Source organism: Macrobrachium nipponense, chromosome 12, assembly GCF_015104395.2.
Source record: "Macrobrachium nipponense isolate FS-2020 chromosome 12, ASM1510439v2, whole genome shotgun sequence".
In the NCBI taxonomy this organism is placed as follows: domain Eukaryota; kingdom Metazoa; phylum Arthropoda; class Malacostraca; order Decapoda; family Palaemonidae; genus Macrobrachium; species Macrobrachium nipponense.
Genome location: NC_087205.1, coordinates 88,566,105 through 88,588,270, shown reverse-complemented (window position 1 = coordinate 88,588,270; position 22,166 = coordinate 88,566,105). Strand labels below are relative to the sequence as shown.

Sequence of the window (22,166 nt, the reverse complement as noted above, 5' to 3'; positions counted from 1 at the left end):
GAGAACTTCGCTGCATGGGGATAGGAGGATGCGAGAGACTTCGTGGCAAACGGACAGACCAGTATGGGTACTGGACATCACCGAAGTAGAGAAGAGGGATAGGTCATGCGACTATTTCCTTCTTTTCCTCTGAGGAACTGCATGACTTCTCCTGCGAAGTCAAGCATCTAGGGGATGGGGATCCGTGACGCTCGATTTTCGTACCGAACCTTCGTAGCGAAGACTCAGAACCCTTCGGTCCCTGACGATTGGTTCGAGTCGTTCACAATCCCCTCCCTAATGGACTTCACCGCCTTCGATGCGAAGGAGATGCTGCCTTGTCCGCAAGAACTTCTCCGTGGCGCAGGTACTGAAGGCAGGGGTCTGGTCCAACCAGACCACATGCCCTTCCTTCTACCTTCGGGATATTGCCCACAGGTCCTTGGATCTTTTCCTTAGGACCCGTGGTGGGCTGCTCAACACGTTGTGTAGCGAACCCAGACCCTCGCAGGCTGAACAGCATCGAGTCCTGGTGTGACCGTAAGAATGGATGAGTGAATGAGAGTGTGACTGGCTCCTCTTCCCATCTTTTTCTTCCCCTCTACCTGTGGTTAGAGGGACACGGTCGTCACTCTGCTGGATAAGGACAAGATGCAGGTGAGCTACTCAACAGAGCCCCATCCTATCCCTTTCACTAGGGATAGGAGCGTATATCCACCACTTCCTCCAACAAGGGGGAGGAAGTGGATGCCAGCTTGAGACAACCCATACTTTATGTTGCCTCTTGCAAACAGGAACAAGTTCTTGCTTGCTGGTACGAAGAGATACGCTTGCCTCTCTCTTAGTACTCGGCCCAGAGGTCTGACCATTGATCCTGCGGTGCACACCCCGATCAATCGGACAGAGGCTTGGATCCCTCCCTCGCTCTTACGACCAGGGAGACATTCCAGGGATGGGCGAACACCAGTCTGTTCATCAAAAGACTCAGATTCCTCCCACCAAGAAGTGAGTCTTCCTATTGTTAAAGGACCGATGGTTTGTATTACGTATCGGAACAAATGACAATTTGTCGAAAATTGCATTTTTCCTAACTATACAACCTGAGTCCTTTACATAGAGTCCTCCTCACTGCCACCCCTCACTCTGCGTATTTTGCATGGCCAAAGCAAAAGTGATTTGTTTACCTCCCAGTCCCGCGCGACTGTCGGACAAGCAGTTAACTACCGTTCTCCCCCTTGTTCGAAGCTTACGACCGTTCCAGCTGCCGCTAGCTACTTCCTATTGTTAAAGGACCTCAGGTTTGTATAGTTAGGAAAAATGCAATTTTCGACAAATTGTCATTTTGAAAGGTTTATTGTTTTCTTATTCTCTAGTAGGGTAATTTGTAACTGGTAATGTGGAGGTTGGCAGTGTGTTGCTCATGCAGTTGTTCCCTTCCCTGTGCACTTTGATGTAGTGTGAAAGAGGTCCTTGGGAGGTCCCTTGCTGTGGCAGTGCTTTTTGTAGTCTTTATTGACTCCGGTTGCACGGAAACTACTGAAGTAATTTTTTTATTATTATTGCCATTTTCATACCAGTGATGTTCCTAGCACTTCAGTCTGTGTCAAAGACACAGACACTCCCCTCTTCGTGAAGTATTCTGGTGAATTGTTGTGACTGGGGTTTTAATGGGGCAGCCAGTCTTTTTTTTTACTCCACTTTTGTGACTTTTGAGTCACTGGAAAGACTGTGGCCTTACTCATTTCTGTGCACCTATCTGTGTCTGTGGTCTCGGGAGGATAAGGTGAAGCTCCTTTGCTCATTGGTGTGAATTCTGTGCTTCCGGTATTATGAGGTGTCGGTCATGCCTTGAGTCAAACTGTGCTTGGGATGTCTTAATATAGTAAGGGCTTGTGCTAAGATATCGTTGGTTCCTATATTCGCTATGGTCAGGAGTTCACGGGTGACTTTCTTCCAGTAAATTTCCATGTGTTTTCCTGACTTTGGATGCCTTTCTTGGAAAATTAATTAAAATTTATTGAAGAGTCTTAAGTTGCCCTTGTCTGCCCCGTGATAATTCTCTAGTCATGCATTTGCCTAATTTTCAGGCCTTCTCACATTTTTCTTGTGAGTGTCTGGAGTGAGACATTCTCAAGATGACACTTGTGTTAGTTTCCATGGCTCCCTTTTGGCTTGAAGTGTACCATGCTATTTTACTTTGATTGACAGTCTATATATTTTTTTAACATATCTGCTGTCTTCATGCCTCAGCTTTGTTTTAAAGGCAAATGATGTCTTTGAAATAAAGCTATCATACAGGTTCAATTATCTTGATCCTCATTCTCCTCTTCCCAGATATGGATTGGCAGAGAAGAATGAATAATACATATGGCAAACAGTGCACTGCAGGCTCTTCTAGTTATGCTACTTCTTTTGTGAAACATATTTCTAGTTGAAGTGCATTAAGGACTGGAAAACTTGCAAAACTGAATGAACTTAAGCATTTATAATTGGTATTTTAAGCATTTATAATTGGTATAGCTATTCAGCTTCTTCAACCTTGCCTATGACTGACAGGACATTTAACCATTTGATGAGAAGAATTATCTAAGGGAGACTTATGGTTCCCTTTTCCATATCTGCACTTGTTTCTTTGTTGTATGTGTTCCCTTTATTTGTATGCAAGCTTTAAAATTGCAGTGTTAGAAAGATACATACATGGAAGGGAAGTGTTATAGAGCAAACAGTATTTCCATGTTGTTTTTGTAGCTAGGAATTTTTTATTGCACATGCTTACAAAAATCATTGTCTAAGCGTTTTCTCTCCTTTTGTATCTCAGTGGATGAAGATGTAGATGGTGTTCCATTGAAGGATGGAGGGATGATGAACAATGGACCAGCTCCTGGGTTTGTCTCCTCAAAATGGGAAAGTGTTAGCCCAAAGCGTGTACAAGCTCAGGTAATGTGTTTGACTTATTGAAGAATAATTTAGGTAACCTCTCCTTTATTTGACTATATTTTCTGGCATTGTTCATTTTTAGAAATGTTAATTAGTCTATATTTACTTCCTTACAGGCCGTTACAACTTCAAAGTGGGAAGTAATTGAAGCCAATCAGAGTGGAGATGATGCCGCCACAAATGGCTCTGATAGTACCCCAGTCTATGACCGTTCGGGATCAGTAACACACATGAACCAAAATAGTCATGGTAAGTATATTTTCATGTGACGGTAAGTCTGTAATTCTGGGGATTTATTAGATGTCATTAGTCCCCAGTGTTGAAAACAAGCTTTTAATTTATGAAAACCAGTAGGATTTGGATGGGGTTAACCACATTTATTATAAAATATCCATGCAATGCTTGAGAGAGGGAGTAAACAGAGGGACATACCTATGACTTACAGAAGTTGTAGTTTGTATGGCAACCAACAAATGAACCGAGAAAATTGCATGTAAAGTTAGTATTGTCCATACACTTGTATGCTGGTACTGTACTATGTTGTCTCTTACTGTCTAAGGTGGGTCGTACTTAAAGTCTTTGTTAATCAGATTTAAGTACAACTGTGTTTTTGTGGGACTTGTGTTTGTGGTGGGCCAAATTCTACCTTGAGGGCAGGTTTTAGAGAATCATCATCTTCCTAACTTTTATTTCTTCATTTATTCATTGTTAGCTTCCTAGAAGTGATATATATTTTTAACATTTTGTCTTATGCGAAGGTTGTGTGTGTTTAATTCTTCAGTCACTGACCCTAGCTTTTAATACTCAAAAAGGTTCTTCATCACCCTTAATGAACCATGTTAGCTGTTGAACTCAATTCACACTAATCACCTTGGGGTCTTCTGAATCCTGCAGGGTTACTAACATTTTGGGGGTATACAGTGACCTCTGACTTAAGTATATCTTATTAAATATTACAAATTTCATTGTGAAAAAGTATATGTTTTTATAACTAGATAATTCATAAAACCCCATCAATCATATACATATACTCGTATACCTTAACTGATCTTGTGGTCTCATTTCCTGACTACACAGAAAGTGAGTAAGGAGGTTGATGGTTACCAGAGGGTCCAGGTGGGACATGTGCTGCTACTACTAGTCTTTTTCTTTACCTGTTAGATAAACCACTGTAAGAGTGTAGGAACATTGAAGACCACAAAATTAGGCATTATATGAGTAATAGGATTAGGTAAAAAAAATTTATGGATATAAAATTCATTTTTTATTGTATTTCTGTATTGTGGTTTGAATATGTAATAATTTTCAAAGTTTGCATCATTTCTAGATTCTTTGTGGAATTTTTTAATATTTAAGATAAATAATTTCTAGATTCTTTGTGCACAAATATTTAAGATACAGAGTTTCATATAGAATAGTACAGGTTTTTGTTGGGTTTAGAAATTCACATGACTCTTTCACAGATGATGATGACCTTGATGGTATTCCCCTAGTTTATGATGATTACAAGAGAAAGAGAAGAGACTCTTCGGAAGACGATTCTCAGTCACAAGACAACACATCGGAGTATTCTGAAGACTCAAGAGGATTTGATAGATTACAGGGGTAATAAGATTTTTCAAAGTTTTGAACTTGAAGTTTTAAATGGATATTACCAATAAATGGAAGTTTTAATTTACATGAAGTTTTATATGATTGGTGTGATAAAATGTTTCTTTACTTCCAGGGATGTAAGTGAGGAACGTCGTGCAAAGTTACGGGAAGTAGAAATTAGAGTTTTGCAGTATCAGGATGAATTAGAGCAAGGTTTAAGATCTCTGAAAAGTGGGTATTCTATTCACCGACAGGTTGCGCATTATCGTCATAAAATGATGAAAAAGGTAAATAAATTTAGAAAAGCCTTATTACATTTTATTTTCTTAAAACCTTAGTAATTTCTTGATTTTCCTCATGTTTAAAGATTTTTTTTTTACTTATTCTAGTTACGCCAAAAAATAGTGTTATTTTTTGTACGTATTGAAAATTTTTAGTTTAAAACAACAGATGTTCTTTGGTAGTAACTTCAGTTAGATGGATGCAAGAGTTTCATAGCCTTTGAAGCATTATCCCTCCTCTTGTGTATGTTGCTCAGATTTATAGGAATGGTTCCATTCGATTAATGGTCTTTAAAATGTTTTAAGTAAAAGTGGGTCATGTTTTTTTGCAGATAGAGAGAGAGGAGGGTAGTGAAAGAAGGCACCATCGTCATAGGAGCAGGAGTTCAACGCCTGAAGAAAGACGGCCAACAAAACGTTCAAGATCACCACACAAGTGAGTATTGATGAAGCTTTGACTAAGTCATGTCAGTGCACCAACAGTAGGTAATAATATGGGTTGTTTGCACCATACCATCATTCCATAGGTGGTACTTCTTTCATTTCTCTTGCAAGTTCCTCAGTTCATATTCATTGTGGTACATCTTTCTGTTTCCATTCTTCTAACAGTTTTTATAAATATGCAGCTGCGAGGTTTTCCTCTTGTTACACCTTTAAATTTCCCTTTCAGCCCTGGAAGTCATAGGGCCCCCAATGCTTGTGCCATTTTCTGCCAGTGAAATTGTACTATAAAATTTATCTTCTCTCCATGTTCGCAGGTCTCGCCATCGTACGCATTCAAGATCGCCATCTCGTAAACGTAGGTCTAGGTCTCCACGAAAAAGAAGATCCCATTCACGTTCTCCATCTCGTAAACATAAGAAAAAAAGTAGACATTAGTAGTTTAAAGTTGGGTATTGACTTTTTAAAAATGGACAAACCAACCAAAATTAGCGCCAGCAAAATTGGGGTCTGAAAACTCTGAAGTTATAGAAATATTTTTACCAGTGACATTTAAAGTACAAACTTCAATAAAATCTTACGTGATTCGTGGTTGGTTAAAAATATAAATTAATAAAAACTCCAAAGGTTGTTTGCACTGAGGAAGCTTTGTTGTTTTTTGTCAACGTGGGAGACTGTGGTATTGCTTCCCAGGTGTCCTTTCCCCTTCTCTCCTTTAACGTATCCCGAGAAATCAACAGAATTAAAATTATGGTTAATTTATGTGCAGCCTTTGTCATCCTGAGATAGTGTATTTGTTATCAGTTATTCCTGCCACCTGATTGTTAGTCATTGGATAATACCAGAATTGTGTGGGCTTCTGTGTTTTTATTGACAGGTGCTGTACAAAAAATACTTTGAATATGAAGAAGGTACTGTGTACCTTTAGTTTTTTTTTTTTACTCTATGGAAAAATGTAAAAAAAATTATCTTACAAGTCTTGCTCTAAACCAATGTTATTTTTACAAAAATGTATAGTATTTCAATATTGTTTTTTATTTTAAAGACCTTGCCTTCCAATTTAATTTCCTACAAGATAGGGAACATCCATAGCAGTGAAAATATAAATAATTTTTTTTTAGCACTCATTTACACAAGTAGGTAAGATTTAATAAACTTAATTTTACCGTGCACTGTTGGCCAGTTTTGAAAGGGAGAGTCCTGTCTGTGCTAAGATGTTGAAATGCCTTTCACACATTCAGAATATGCCAAATGGACTGGAACACCTTCATGTACTTCAGGGGAGATCGCATCCATGCTGGGAAGATGGAGAAACACACACACTCTCGGAAGACACCACACGGACTGCAAAATGTTCTCATACTTGGAGGGGAGAGTCCCATCCTTGCTGGGAAGATGGGGAAACACTTGTCTCACTTTCAGAGGACGCCATAAGGCTCATTCTCAAACGGGAGGGGAGGGAGAAAGGGTGATGGAGGTCTTGCCCTACAATGTCTCCTGCTTGAAACTGGGATACCTCCTACCAATAACACAAAGAGTCCATCAAATCAACCAACTCTTGGAAGAACACCTTTGATGGGTTGACACCCAACAGCGACGGCGTCATGGATGATGATGACAGTTCTGCCACGGCATTTGGACTGGTAGCCCAAGTCAAAGGTCTTGGTAACAGCGAAGATGGCAGTTGAGCCTCTCAGTCGAACGCAGCAGTGTCAAACTATGCAGTCAGCAGAAGCCACAACATCAAACTGCAGATTACTGATATAGAGAGAGAGAACATTGTGTGTAGGGTGGAAAAATGTTGAAACAACAGTACTACAATTCAATTATATATGACAAAAGAGTACCAAGTCGAACATCATAGGGAGACTGAATATACACCAGTTTGTAAGGTTGGTATCCCTGCATGACGACGCTGTATTGTCAGCAAGCAAGGAGCTCTTGAGGACAGCAAGGAACACACTGCTGACAGCACTAACTGCTTCCAAAGTCTCTCTCTCATCACAGCACAAACAAATCTTATTGAAGTGGCATCTTTGTCACAGGGAAGCAAAGCAGAGGGGCTCCTAAGTTCTGAACAAACACTGCTGCTGTCAGACTTCCAGGCAAGAAGCAGGGCTGACAACTGAAGAGCCTGTAAAGAAAGAAGGAAAGATAATTATGTGAGGATGAGGGAAAGACTGGAGCGAGCCGTACTGAGCTGTACAACCCACACTCCTCTCCCACCAAAATGACGGAGAGAGCTGACAATCACGACTGGTCCTGCAAGTAGACGGAGATCACATCGTATGCCATTAAAATTTGTGTTGAAGTGTGGGATTGTATGCCTATGCTCTATGCAGCCGATACCTAGCATGAAAACCTTGTCTGCAACACGAACCCCTATGTCTTACATCCCAAAACACACAAATTCTGAATGACTAAAACTTTACTACACTCCCAGAAAATTTGTACGAAGATAAAATGAAAGATACACAAAACTAGGTTTTTATGCTAGGTTTCGGCTGCCTAGCATAGGCGTACAATCCCACAATTCTTCAATACAAATTTTAATGGCATACGATTGTGATCTCTCTGTCTACTTGCAGGACCAGTCGTGATTGTCGGCTCTTTCCGTCATTTTGGTGGGAGAGGAGCGTGGGTTGTACAGCTCAGTACGGATCACTCCAGTCTTTCCCTCCATCCTCACATAATTCTCTTCTTTCCTTCAGTGCAAATGTTTTTAAATGATCTTCAATATAATAAAAGTAAAATACTGAAAAACAGCCCAGCATACTCATAACAAGCAATGGTAAAATAAAGTAAAGGGCACATTTACTGCAATTTGCATCTGCCCCTCAAAGAGAATATATTATCATGGTTGGCATAGTCTGGCACAAATTCATTCGTACCCAGGGGCACAATCTGCGAAAAAGCCAAAATACTCGCTAGTAAACTCCCAGCCTCCATGATAAGAATGATGGTCAGTACATCTGAAAAGCAAGGCAGCAAAATCAAGTGCCACTATATACATCGTATTTAGTGGGAGGGGCTGGACACCTCTCTCATCTATTCCTGGTTTACTACGTTGTTAACAAGATTCAATGACAGTGCTACTAACTTTTGCAATGCTAAATAATGTAAAAAAGGATTGTATGCTCATAGGAACACCTATACAACTGCCATAATGCAAGACTTATGCAACTATGTTATCAACGTTGCCCTGCTCTGTAAAGAGTGCAAAAGTGTCTTAAAAAACAAGCATACTAATGATCTCGAAAAGCAAAATCTTCATACACTGGTGCATGTTGAAAGGTCTAACATGAAAGTATTCACCTTTGTTCCCTGTAGTTCAAATTAATTTTACTACATACTCAACTGTAATAATGAATGTTTAAATTGGAACTATTAGAAAAAGAGGGAAACTGCTGACCACAATTCTTGCCACCTTTGCAAACACTTACTGAAATGACAATAAAAAAAAACTGAATTCAAGCTGATCTTTGTTAATGGCCCTTAACATACTCAACTTGAAAATGCACCAGTATTAACACAAAGTCTCGTCTCCTGCTAAGCTGATTTGGCTGGTGTCTCGCCAGCTCCACTCGTTGACAGTCAAGATGCACCAGTGGGTGATTGACAACTCGTGGAGCTCAGGGCCAGGTACATTTCCAGGCAGGAGGAATGTGGTGGCCAACAAGCTAAGTCGTCAGTCGGGTCCTAGGTATGGAGTGGTCTCTGCATCAGGATGTAGCAGACAGGCTGTTTCACTATGGGGGAAGACCCATGTTAGACCTCTGCCACTTGCTTCAACAGGAAGCTTGAGGTCTTCTCTGTGCTCTTGGATCCTTTTGCTCTGGTGGAGGACGCTCTACGGCATCCTTGGGAAAATCTCAAGGTGTATGCCTTCCCTACCTTGTGCCTGATCAGTTGGGTCCTGAACAGAGTAGTGAATTCCATGAATATCAGGATGACCTTGGTGATGCATCTGTGGCCACAAGCAGAATATTATCAGACCTGCCTCTTCTGTCAATGGTTCTGAGAGAAATTCCCTCATGGCACAGCCTCATGTGGAAAGGTTCCACCAGTCGGTGGGGTTCCCATCACTTCATGGCTGGAAACTAGTATCTCCTGCGATCGAGAGGCTTTTCTCGCAAAGCAGGGGACCAGATGTCCAGGTATCTCAGGTGGTCTTCATCAGCGGTTTACTAGGGAAAGTGGGCCGTCTGCTGTGATTGGTGTCATAGATGGGGTTTCTCTCCACTCAGACTTGTTCACTGGATAGCGGATTTTCTAATCTTTCTCAGAAGATTGAAGTCTGAACTGTCAAGAGGCTACAGGGCTTCCTTGGGGGTTGGTCCTGCACCTGAAGGGCATGGACATCTCTTCATCATGTGAAATCTCTATGTTGTTCAGGAGTTTCAAACAATCCTGTTCATCAAGAGAACTGATGTGGATCTTACTCTGGTCCTGGGCATTCTCACTCAAGCTCCATTCGATTCACTACGTTGATTGTCAGACAGGATTTTCATGACCCAAGTTATAACATTAAACACACCAGGGGTTGGGGTTCTGTGGTCTTCGAATTTGTCCCGGAATTCGTAGCCAAGACTCAAAATCCCTTGGTGCATGATGACAGATTTGACTCTTTCAATTCCCTCCCTGAATGAGTTAGTGTACAGCAATCTGCAGGAGTGATTGCTTTGTCCCATCAGAGCTCTGTGCTGCTATCTAAAAAGTACTAGTCACCTGAGGCCTATGTGTTGTAGACTTTTTATTAGCACAGGCTGGTCCATAAGGGAAGTCAAAGAATACCATTTCATTCTGACTGGGTGAGGCTTTGTCAGAGTCTGTGCAGGATAAAGCACATGACATCAGAAGAGTGAATTCCTTTCTGGCATTTAAGAAGAACTTGTGCTCATAGGGTTTTGAATGCTGGTTCCTGGCTTTGGCAGACCACGTTCACTTCTTTTTATCTGAAGGACATTGCCCACAGGTCCTTGGACTTTTTCCTTGGATCCGGTGTTGGCTGCCCAACAAGTTGTGTATAGTTCATCCAAGCCCCCTAGCAAGGCAGTTTGTATCTTACCAAAGATGATTGTGTGGGAGAGAATGAATGAGTTGGCTGGCTCCTTTCTCTTTTTTTCTCTACTTACTATGGGCGGGTTGAAGAATACGTACACGTCATACACTGGAACTGGTGTCACGCAGGTGAGTGTGGCAGCCATACTGTTTGTAGTTATTTGGTTAATTCCTTTACAATAAACTAATCTGCTTCTCAGTAACACTTACTCTGGCAAGGGGAGGGAGGAGTGGCAACAAACCCCTGTGGCCTTCATGAAGTTAAACATAAAATCAGTTCTCTTCTGTCTCTTATCCTGACCTCCTATCAGGTCTCTGGTTTCATTTATCCCCTTGCTCAAAAATTTCCTAAACTGCCTTATAGGAATGATAAGGAAGAATAAAATAATTAATTAAATACATAGTGGACTGCCTATGTTCTTTGCATATAAGCCATGAAATTATCTTATATGGAGGAATGTATTGCTTTACTAGCTAAGACCCAAATGGGCTCATGAACTGAGATAGCTGATTTTGAGGATACTACATTTGCAGAGATAGAAACCAGGAGAGAGGAAAAGTACTGAATTAAAAAACTGCAAATCCCATCAATACAGCATTAAAATGCAAATTATTCTCAATCGTCATCTTCACAAATAAAGGTGTGGGGGTGAACTACTTTAGCAATTGCAACAGATGGTGTCACCAGTGCTCTCTTTACAAAATACACTTTCATAGCCAAATTTGTATCACAAAAGCACAAGGTGGAGGCAGGGGAGTTGGCAACTCTGTTTTGATAAGCAAGAGGTTACACTCTGCTGTGGAGCAGGTGTTCACAGACTGGTAATAGCAGTTGTGTTGTAGCATTAATGAAATGGGGAGAAAGAATTAAACTGTTGGTAGTTTACAACTCCAATAGTACATCAACTAGTATCTTCTGATAAGTAAATGAAGCCACTTTAGTGGAAAATGGAAGACAATGAAAATACGTAACCAAGATTCCATTACAAATGGGGAATTGGTGAGAAGTTGTACCAAGAGGTTGGGAAAAAAAAATGTGATCACAAATGTACTGACATCTTATGAATATGTGATGAAATGGAATAAATACTTTGCGATAAAAGCAGTAGATACGTACATGCAAGATGTAGAGCAGTAGAAATCATGAAAAAAGGCTATAGGTTAAGAGCTAGATCTCATAGCAGTTATCATATTAAATCTAGATAGTCTGTCATTTGTTGTGCTTATAATTTTACCTTTAGAGCAATAGTAACAAGTTTGTGATCACTGCCAACAGCTACTCGTGTAAAGCTCGTAACAGTCCTCAGAATGGCTTCTTTGGCCCCAGTGCGTGGGCTTTTGCCCAAAAACTCATACATCCATCTATCCTCAGTATTCTTTCTTTCTCTTGAAAATGCAAGAGTGAATTTATCATAGAGGTCCTTGAGTTGGTAGAATACCCCTCATTACAAGATAACTTCCAATGTAAAAAACTAATAAACTACCTAATTTTCATTTTCAGTCTTTCCCAGATCTTCCTTGCTCATTGCATCTGCCACACCTAAATTTTTCCTACAAACTTGCATTTACATCACCAACACCAATTCTTATGTCTTCCAGTAGTTCATTTACAACATTCTGCACCTCAATTTAAAATTATATAATTATTGTTATAATAATTTATGTTTGAATCACATGCCAACTGACTGTTGTAACACCTTATTCCACAAGAAAGAAATTATTTAAATTTCATTTACTAGTTTGGTGTAATATTATTTTAAACACTTTATACACATAATAGATAGCAATGAAGTCATGTTTTACATATAAATGTACTCTAGTCTTAGCCTCATTTTAAATGTGGGATGCAGCAGTCCTAGACTAAGAATCATGGCCATATAATTACTGCATCTGACCTAAGCCACTAAATGAATATTATCAAAAACAACAATGAAAGAAAAGGGTAAAGGAATTCATAGTTAAATAATTAATATAAATCTAGATGAATGTTAGTGTCCATTAAGGATCAGCACTAATTAATTTACAAGTCATCCAAGTAATGAAGGTTGATGATCAAGTTTATCACAGTGATAGAGGAAGCAGAGGAGGACAGAAAGGGAGGCATCTGAAGTATTATAATTTAATACGGGTCCAAAGGGAGGCATCTCAGAGTATTATAATTTAAAAGCAGAGTCAGAGTAAGAGGTTGTCAAAATTTCCATAAGATATGAGTAGAATGGGAGATCATTAATATCAATGTCAGCCAAAATAAAGAAAAAAACTTGTGATAGGAAAGGAAGCAAAAGAATGCATACAGTAATGAAAGCATCCTTGTTGCTGATATAAGAGTTGTGTTGAGGGGAGATGTGTGTGTGTGAAATGTAACACAAGGTGACAAATGACATGCAAAAAACTGCAAAATATAAATGAAGCATGGCATTTTAAATACACAAAATGAGGGCAAGTGTGACTGATTATGATCAGTTGAACATTTATACTGCCTTGAAGATGCATAAAAAAGCACCAATACCCTGGATGAAATGTAAATGAAACTGCCAGGTAATCAGTATATACTGTACAAGTATCTAACCTAGGCTATCAGTGTATACTGTACAAGTATCTAACCTAGGCTATCAGTATATACTGTACAAGTACCTAACTAGTAAAATAGCAAAGATTTCTAGGTGCTTTGCTTCTATACTAATCTATGCTGCAAAGATGAGCAATTTCAAACATGGAGGTATTTTTTTGAAGGTTCAGTGACCAGCCTCAACCTCGTATATGCACGAGTTGCCAAATGCCACTTCCTTAATTGTTTTGAACTGGTTTCCAGCTGGCCCTAGAAGATTATCTATTGGGACCGAAGGTTTGTTCTGCATATGAACAAGAAATATTTATGGATGGACTGTACTTGATAGATCATGCAATGAATGAGCACGTTGCAGAAAAAAGTGGTGTTCAGAGGCTGGTAAACAGACAGACTTCAATGACATGAGATGATTGGGACAAATTACAAAAAGGGTAAGAGGGAGCAATTATTCAAAAAGGCAGCAAAACCATTAGTGACCCAGAAAAACACAGGAAACTGCTTAATAATATATAAAAAACCTAAAGTAAATAAGAATTAAAGGAGAAGGTGAACAAAACCCTGTGTTTTGTAACAGGAAAAATCTGTTAATACTGGCAATGATAATGATGATACCCTGAGCACTGACAATATATTAAATGCACATGGTGACAAATACACAGAAAGCACCAGTTTCCAAGAAAAATACAACATATTTCATAAACTTTACAAATAAATTATATTTATAGAGTGACATAATTACAAAAACTTACGTTTATATCAAGCCTTGTCCAGGATTTTCCAACTATGCCTCAAGAAATGACAGGTCACTTTGTTAAATGTCACAGGCTGTAATTGAATTTCACAGGAGAAAATGAGACAGATTATGAAAAAACTGGCCATTATAAACTTATGGTCATAATGGAACACAAATTTGAGCCAAATAAGAGTAAATAGACAATTCTAAATTAAATTTGAAATTACATCCAACATCATTGACTAAAAAGGTCCATGCCTACACTCTTCAGCCTTGGCAGGGAACTCTTCTAGGAAAAGGACACTGAAATCAAACCAGTGGGTGGAAGGGACCCCTCAGCCTCGGTGGGCAACCCTTCAAAGAGATTTTGAATACAAACCTTGTTCTCCAACCTTGGACTGAATTGTAGCCATTGTACTGTGGCCTCCCATGGGTTTGAGTTCCCTTGCTTAAGGGTACAATCAGGTATAAGTACTTTCCTGTTTTTTCAAAAAGTGTGTAGGATATGCTGATGAAAGAGCAAAAGCCCTTTTGTAATTTCTAAATCCATCCCGACTGTCCACCTCCCGTTGTTTTGGCAAACATAGCAGGTTTCTTATATGCCTTATAAGGTGTGTTGGCTCCACCTTACCTACTAGTCGCTTCCGTAATTTTTTCAATAACAAATGATTAGGTTTATTTTTAACTCAGTGCAAATTTGGAAACAGTGTATATACTTTTATTGTTGTTGATTGCATTATTATTGTTAATAATTCTGTTGGCTTTTATGTCACTGTTGTTACAAGTCTATTTCTGGGCTCAGTTCGTGTCGCTGCCTGAAATAATCCTTAAGTTCATTATTTCTAAGGTAAATGAAGCTAACATATACCAGAGAAAAATAAATTCAGGAAGATGTCAGTATAACTGACTCGCTCACCCTAAATAAAAGAGGGCGTCGGTATGGTATCTGGGGCAAGTGAGACCGCTACCACGAACCTCTTGCCATTTAGAATTCTCCTACACCAAATTCCCCTTCCTGAGAGAGCCGATCCATAGGCAGGGACGGCAACTACTACTACCACGCCCCGCACCACACTGACTGCCACGCCTCTGGTGGTCATCCTTTTCGTTAGCCGAACTAGGTAGCACGTGCCATCCTTTGTTCTGTGTTTTGTGCCATTTCCTTTGGATTTATCTTCACCATGAAACGCGCAGCTATCGCCGCAGCTAAGTTAAGTAACCCGATAGGTCTGGATTTAGTTTGGTCAGCCAGGGGCCCGTATTTACCGTTTTTTAGGTCCGAAATACGGCCGCCTGGTCTGGCGCATGGCGGCCATCGGCTCGCCCCGTGTTTGGTTAGATTTCCCGGTCCTCTATACCGAGACATCTTCCATAGTTTTTACCTTTCATGGGTTTTTATCACGTGCTACACTAGTTCCCATTATCTTTCACATCGTATGTAGGGATTTCATAGCCTATACCTTAGATCTCGTTCATGCATGCATGTCTCTTTGTCTAGGTGTGTAGGCGCTAGAGTGATTATTTATTTTTCCTGGTCCAGCATCCTGGCTATTGCCCTCCATCTACGTATCGGCTAAGGCTAGCTTTTGAGTAGTTGGCTGTTTCTTCGGAACTAGCCTACTCCTCCTGGACATCTCTTTCTCTCTCACTCGTGTTTTCCCTCTCTCTCTTTCTTACGATGTAAAAGTTTTGATTTCTTTGTCATATTGTATGTTGGGTTAGCATTTAGGGCGACCAGTTCCCAAGTGGTTTTGTTGCATTAGATCTTTCTCCACAGTTTTGTTGCATTATCGCCCCGTGGTACTTTCGGGCTCACGTGGTCGCTGACCTAGTCGGTTTTGTTGCATTTTCACGTCTTGGTCCACACGCGATCGCGTGATGCCTCTGGTCGCCCTAGTCCCAGTCCCCTTCCCTCCCTCCCGAGCTTACGGTCGCTATGGCAACCACCCGAGCACCTCTCCCCCCTCCCCCTCGCCAAGGGGGTCACGGGAGTTTGGGACAGCTGGGAGCACTGGTGGACCGCATGTTTTATCCTCGGGCTCTCTGGGAGCTCCGGCGTGGTCGGGGGTTGGGGGTTGGCCACCCCTCCCTCCGGTTGCTTTGGGTCTTCTCCGGCGTGCCTTGGGTCTGATTTCTCTCCCTCCTCACATATGTTTTACCCCTACGCCAGCGGATGGAGCACCTGCTCACTATCCGGGGGGGGGGGGGGGGGTAGCTGGCTACCGGAGTGGTGCGATTTCAGTTGGTCCTAGAAGCTTTCTCTATCTTACGGAGCACTTGCTTGCTATCCGGGCGCTCCTCTAGTTGTCGGGGGGGGGGGGGGGATTGTAAGGCCGGAGCTACACGCTCCACATTAATATAACTTTTCCTAGTCTAAGTATAGGGCATCCTCCCCCGTTCTCCGGCGTGGTATACTTCTCCTCAAAACTCATTATGGGTGTATAGAAACATCTGGTTGGATCATACTCTCCTCTCCGGTGTACACCGAAGTTCCCAACCAGCTACTTAGGTCATAGACCTTCTTCCACAAGGAGTTCAGGGGTGGATTATGCCCAATAATTTTAGACTACTCCGGCATGCAACGGAGTATCACAGTAGCCCTGTGAGTGTATAACGTTGATACTTATGTATCTTTCCACTTACAGGCTACTAACTGTCAGGAGGCGGGATGTAACGCCGTCCTCCAGGACCCCTGCGGGCATGAGGTCTGCAGGACTCACGCTCCGTGCGCTACCCGCCACAATGAGCTGATAGTCTGGCATCACGAGGCTTGTACCATTTGCTACGAGTTGGTGAGCCAGTTTTTGGACGGAGTAAGTATATATCGGTGTCAGGTTTGTTCCTTTCATGACATATATACTGTCACATATCTTAACTTTAAGTTTCATATGGTCATATTCACTTTTGTTAATGATCTGTCCTCGGGGCTTCGTTGTAAGGACTACAATGACCCTCTTTTCCAGGCTGTCGCCGTTAAGGAAGTCGCGTCGGCTACCCTGAAGGCCTGGGTGGGAGGCTTCGGGAAGAACGCCCCCAAAGGACAGCCCTATATACTTGACAAGAAGATGGCTGTCCTGATCTTCCCAGGCGGGAAGTCGACGGGGTATGTGGACCCCTCCGTGGCAGCTCCGACGATTGCCTCGATACAACAGCAAGTGGAACAAGCCTTGATCGAGGGAGGAGGCCAAGACATCGTGGCGGAAGTAGCCACACTGGATTTGAATATGGAGCCAATGACGGTAGGTGCAGAGGATCTATTAGTTGAGGTAGGTTTGTTGGGCGCCCAAGGGCTTCCCTTGGGTGACTCTGGATCTTCTTCTCCTGTTCCTTCATCTTCCTCTTTTCAAGGCTTTACGGGATCTGAGATCCCTACTAGTACGCCTGCTGCATCTGTGACCCCCAAGGTAAAGGGGCACAAAGAGCAGAAGACCCTTCAGAAGACGTCATCCAAAAAGGCGTCGTCTTCTTTTACTTCCCGTAAGCCTCCGGCTTCCCATCCTGGAGCAGAGAAAGTGAAGTCGTCTTCGTCTTCACATTGCAAGGGGTCAAGAGGCAAGTTCTCTAAGGAGAAGGCCCGCGCTCCCGCTGAGCCTGTACCTTCTCCCGCTGCTGCCGGAACTCCTCCGGTGACTCCTGCCGGGGTCGTGGTACCTGGTACCTTCGATCCTGCTGCATTTTCGGCAGGAGTTATGCAGCAAGTAGGTGATTTGGTCGGGTCTCTCAGTACGAGATTCGAGCAGATGTTTGCTCAAATCTCTACCTCTCTTAACCAGTCGGGACAATCCATCCAGAACCTGACTAAACGTATGTCCGACCAGGAGAATCGCCTGGCAGGCCTGAACCAGGCACCTCAGGCTGACCCTCCGGTAGCAGAGCTGGTCTCGCCCAGCTGCCGGACTATGACACCCTCCCTGCCTTCTCTATGAATAATCCTTGGAGGGTAGCAGCTTATGCTCCCTACAAGGACGGCATGATCTCTATTCCGGAATGTGGAACTCGAAGGATCGAGGACTTTGAGTTCCACCCAGCCGGCTTACAGCCTCCTTTTATGGGTTTTGCGAGGCTGACGGAGACAGCCTTAAATAGGGAAGATAAAATCCCTAAAGAAACAGTGCTATATAGCAGAGATCAGGCTCAGAGGGAATGGGTGCATTGCTTGGAGGACTGGGACTGCACTAATACCAGACTCCAAGCATACAAGAGCCCGTTTACTATCTTTGCCACAGAGGAGGAGGCACCACTCCCCTTCACGACAAAGATAGCAGAGATCACAATGCAGGCGGGCATGAAGGATGTGAACCCCTTCCACAGCTAAGGGAGTCGGACCCTACGTCTCCTCTCTTCCCTGCTTTCGGTGATTTGTGGGAGAACCTACCGGCCACTTTTATGGTAGGTACACTCAAGCTGGACTGTGCCATGGAACAGTTCGGGGAGAGGTTACCCAGATTACCAGATAACCTCATTCAGGCAGAATTCGAGGCTAGAACCAGGCTAGGCAGAACGCTCAACACCCTGGTTATGACAGTAGTGGCTGCTTTGACGTATGGCACGGAGCCTCTTTTTAAGCTCCTAGCCAAATCGCAAACTCAAACAGTCCAAGCGGACTTGTACGAGTTTATAGTGGCAAGAAGGAACTGCCGGAAGCACGTCCTTCAGGAAGCAACGATTCGGCATGAACCGAACAAGTTGCTTTCCTCCAATATCTGGGGGGCGGACCTCTTCCCAGAATCGGCAGTTAATGAGGTCCAACACGAGGCGACGAGGCTTAACCAGAGCCTCAGAGCTCGTTGGGGTCTCTCTGCTAAGAGGAAACCGGAGAAACCTTCCTCCTCTAGCAAAAAGCTGAAGAAAACAAAGAGGTTCCAGCCATACCAGAAGCAGCAACAACAACAATTCGTTCAAGCTGTTTTGGTTGCTCAGCCAGGACAATCGGCAGCAGCAAAAGGACAGAACCAACCGATTCTCCTGCTGTCCCCACAGAGTCAGCCCTCGACTTCTTACGCTGTTTCCCCGGCATTCAACCCGGTGTTTGAAAGCCAAACTTTCCAAACCTTCAACAGGTTTGCTAGGGGAAGTAGGGCGAGAGGTACCTTTCGGCAACGAGGCGCAGGAAGAGCTACCAACAGGGGTAAGCACTTCCGTGGAGGACGCGGAGCTCATCCCGCACAACAGCAGTGAGATCTCCCGGGTAGGAGGGAGGCTGTTCCTCTTCCGGCACAGATGGGGGTTCAGCAAATGGGCACAGAGCATTGTGTCCAAAGGGCTGGGTTGGAGTTGGATCAAAGGTCCCCCTCCATCCAAGTCATTCCTTCAGCTACCATCAAAGGAATTGGCAGATTACGCAGAGGAGCTCCTTCAGAAAGGAGTAGTGTCGAGAGTCAAGCATTTAAAGTTTCAAGGACGCTTATTCAGCGTGCCAAAGAAAGGCTCATCAAAAAGAAGAATAATCTTAGACTTGTCCCAGCTAAACTTATTCATTCGCTGCGACAAGTTCAAAATGCTGACCATCTCGCAGGTACGGACCTTACTTCCCTGTGGGGCCGTCACCACCTCTATCGATCTTACAGACGCATACTATCATATCCCAATCGCGAGACACTTTCGTCCATATCTAGGCTTCAAGCTGGGAGACCAGGCATTCTCTTTCAAAGTGATGCCCTTCGGGCTGAATGTAGCCCCCAGGGTATTCACGAAAATAGCGGAAGTAGTAGTACAACAACTGAGATCACAAGAGATAATGGTAGTAGCGTACCTCGACGATTGGCTGATTTGGGCATCAACCGTCGAGGAATGCCTCAAAGCCACAAAAAAGGTAATTCAATTCCTGGAACACCTAGGGTTCCAAATAAACAGAACGAAGTCCAGACTCACTCTGGAGTCTCGTTTTCAGTGGCTAGGCATTCAATGGGACTTATCCTCCCACAATCTGTCAATTCCGGTAGTCAAAAGGAAAGAAATAGCCAAGTCAGTAAGGCAATTCCTAAAGAACAAACAGGCATCAAGGAGAAACCAGGAAAGGATCCTAGGTTCTCTCCAGTTTGCTTCAGTGACGGACGTCCTACTGAAAGCAAGACTGAAAGACATAAATCGAGTTTGGCGCTCAAGAGCAAATGTCAAATCTCGAGGCAAGTTGTCAGTAATCCCGCAAATCCTTCGCAATCATCTACGTCCATGGGCGAAGACAAAGAACCTGTCCAAGTCAGTTCCTCTTCAATGTCCTCCTCCGGCGTTAACTATCCACACAGACGCCTCGCTAAGCGGGTGGGGAGGATATTCTCAGTTCAAAAAAGTTCAGGGAACTTGGTCACATCAGTTCCGCCAGCTCCACATAAACGTACTGGAAGCTATGGCAGTTTTTCTCACTCTGAAGAGGCTCCTTCCACCAAAGAATTCTCATATAAAACTGGTATTGGACAGCGCAGTAGTTGTACACTGCATCACCAGAGGAGGATCCAAATCAAAACATGTGAACCAAGTCATGATAACCATTTTCTCTCTAGCGAACAAGTACAAATGGCATCTATCCTCCACCCACCTGGAGGGAGTAAGGAACGTGATAGCAGACGCCCTGTCTCGATCAGTTCCTCTAGAATCAGAGTGGTCCCTGGACAACAAGTCGTTCCAGTGGATACGCCGGAGTGTCCCGGGTCTCCAAGTAGATCTTTTCACCTCCCAAGCGAACCACAAGCTTCCTTGCTATGTGGCCCCCAACCTGGACCCTCTGGCATATGCCACAGACGCCTTGTCCATAGATTGTAATCAGTGGAAGAAGATATACATCTTTCCTCCAGTGAATCTTCTATTGAAAGTACTGAACAAACTCAGGACTTTCAAGGGACAAGAAGCTCTAGTAGCCCCGAACTGGCCAAAGAGCAACTGGTACCCTCTGCTTCTGGAATTGGGTCTTCGACCTCGACGGATTCCCAATCCCAAACTATCTCAGTCAGTACAAATGAGGACTGTGTTCGCTTCCTCAGGAATTCTCAAAACCCTAACTTTATGGACTTCATGAAGTTTGCAGCTAAAAAAGATGCAGATATCGATCCCCAGAATATTCTTTTCCTAGAATCAGATAAGAGGGAATCAACTTTGAGACAGTATGATGCTGCTGTTAAGAAGTTAGCATCTTTCCTGAAGGAGACAAACACCACAACCATGACAGTAAATTCAGCTATATCCTTCTTCAGATCCTTATTCGAAAAAGGATTAGCAGCTAGCACAATTACCACTAATAAATCAGCTTTAAAGAAAATCTTTCAGCTGGGTTTTCAAATAGACTTGACAGATTCTTACTTTACGTCTATTCCCAAAGCTTGTGCTAGACTTAGACCTTCTGAAAGGCCTAGTTCAGTATCATGGTTCTTGAATGATGTCCTCAAACTGGCTTCAGACACTGACAACTCTTCTTGTTCATTCATAATGCTACTAAGAAAGACGCTATTCTTGCTAAGTTTGGCCTCGGGGGCCAGAATCTAAGAACTGTCGGTTCTATCCAGAGATGCGGGGGCACATAGAATTCCTCCCTTCAGGAGAAGTTTTGCTTTCCCCGGATCGTAGTTTTCTAGCAAAAAATGAGGATCCTTTAGCGAGATGGGCCCCTTGGAAAGTCATCCCTCTCCCCCAAGACCCTTCTCTTTGTCCAGTGATGACCTTACGAACCTTTCTGTCTAGGACATCCTCTAGATCCTCGGGTCCTCTCTTTATAAGGGAAAAAGGTGGCACTATATCAGTAAAAGGTATCAGGCAGCAGATCCTTTACTTCATTAAACAAGCAAATCCTGAATCATTCCCAAAAGCCCATGATATCAGGGCAGTAGCCACCTCTATTAATTATTTCCAACATATGAATTTTGACGATTTAAAGAAATATACTGGCTGGAAATCGCCGACAGTTTTTAAGCGTCACTATCTAAAGTCCTTGGAATCTTTAAAATTTCCAGCAGTGGCAGCGGGAAACATAGTTTCCCCTGACACTGCACAGTAGTCGTAGTTGAAGATCCAGATCTCCTTTCTACCTGCCTCAACTAATATTTCACTTAACCTAACGTTATGCTCCATATAGTCTTTTAGCCTTAGCTGCTTATGATTATGATTATGGTGGTGTGTCCCTTATTTTTTTGCTAGGGGCACCCACAACATTATTGTAAATTATGAAGTGTCCATTGGTGGTGCTCCCCTTATTTTTATGCTAGGGTAGCACACCTATATTGTTTACTATAACTTTTAGAGAGTAAGTTTTGTCTAGTGAGTAATTCCACATATAGCCTTTTAACTCACTATCCTAGATAAGTTATCAATACTAATATAAGTTTAATTTTAAGTTAACTATAAGTCCACTCTATTTATGTTAAGTTAACTTTTTTGTATGATAACTTGTAAGTTCTCAATATTATATTTGTTTGTTTTATTTCCTAGTTTCATTGAGACCTTCTTTTTTCTTTTCAATCTTGTGCTATTTCTCTGGTACTATTTCACGCAGCGACACGAACTGAGCCCAGAAAAGGGATTTTGACGAAGGAAAAATCTATTTCTGGGCGAGGGTTCGTGTCGCCCAGTGAAATCCCCCCGTGTC

General features: G+C 42.6%; 2 protein-coding genes across 3 annotated transcripts in view; one reads left to right on the top strand and one right to left on the bottom strand.

The window, feature by feature from the left end:
• LOC135224867 (U2 snRNP-associated SURP motif-containing protein-like) overlaps positions 1 to 6,256 on the top strand; it is a 59,360-nt gene extending 53,104 nt beyond the window's left edge. The window contains 6 exon segments of the mRNA XM_064264192.1: positions 2,798 to 2,916; positions 3,033 to 3,165; positions 4,380 to 4,521; positions 4,643 to 4,796; positions 5,123 to 5,226; positions 5,549 to 6,256. Of these exon segments, the coding sequence (XP_064120262.1) occupies positions 2,798 to 2,916; positions 3,033 to 3,165; positions 4,380 to 4,521; positions 4,643 to 4,796; positions 5,123 to 5,226; positions 5,549 to 5,669 (773 nt within the window). The 3' untranslated portion in view covers positions 5,670 to 6,256.
• The window catches only part of LOC135224639 (Fanconi anemia group J protein homolog), a 1,012,503-nt gene continuing 996,576 nt past the window's right edge, over positions 6,240 to 22,166 (bottom strand). Inside the window, exons 23-25 of one of the 2 annotated variants that reach the window (XR_010316791.1) lie at positions 13,611 to 13,686; positions 7,113 to 7,365; positions 6,240 to 6,989 (exon numbers count right to left, since the gene is read on the bottom strand). The gene's annotated coding sequence lies outside the window, so the exon portion shown is untranslated. Of the gene's footprint in view, positions 7,366 to 13,610; positions 13,687 to 22,166 lie in introns of both variants that reach the window. The other variant, XR_010316790.1, reaches the window with a different exon arrangement.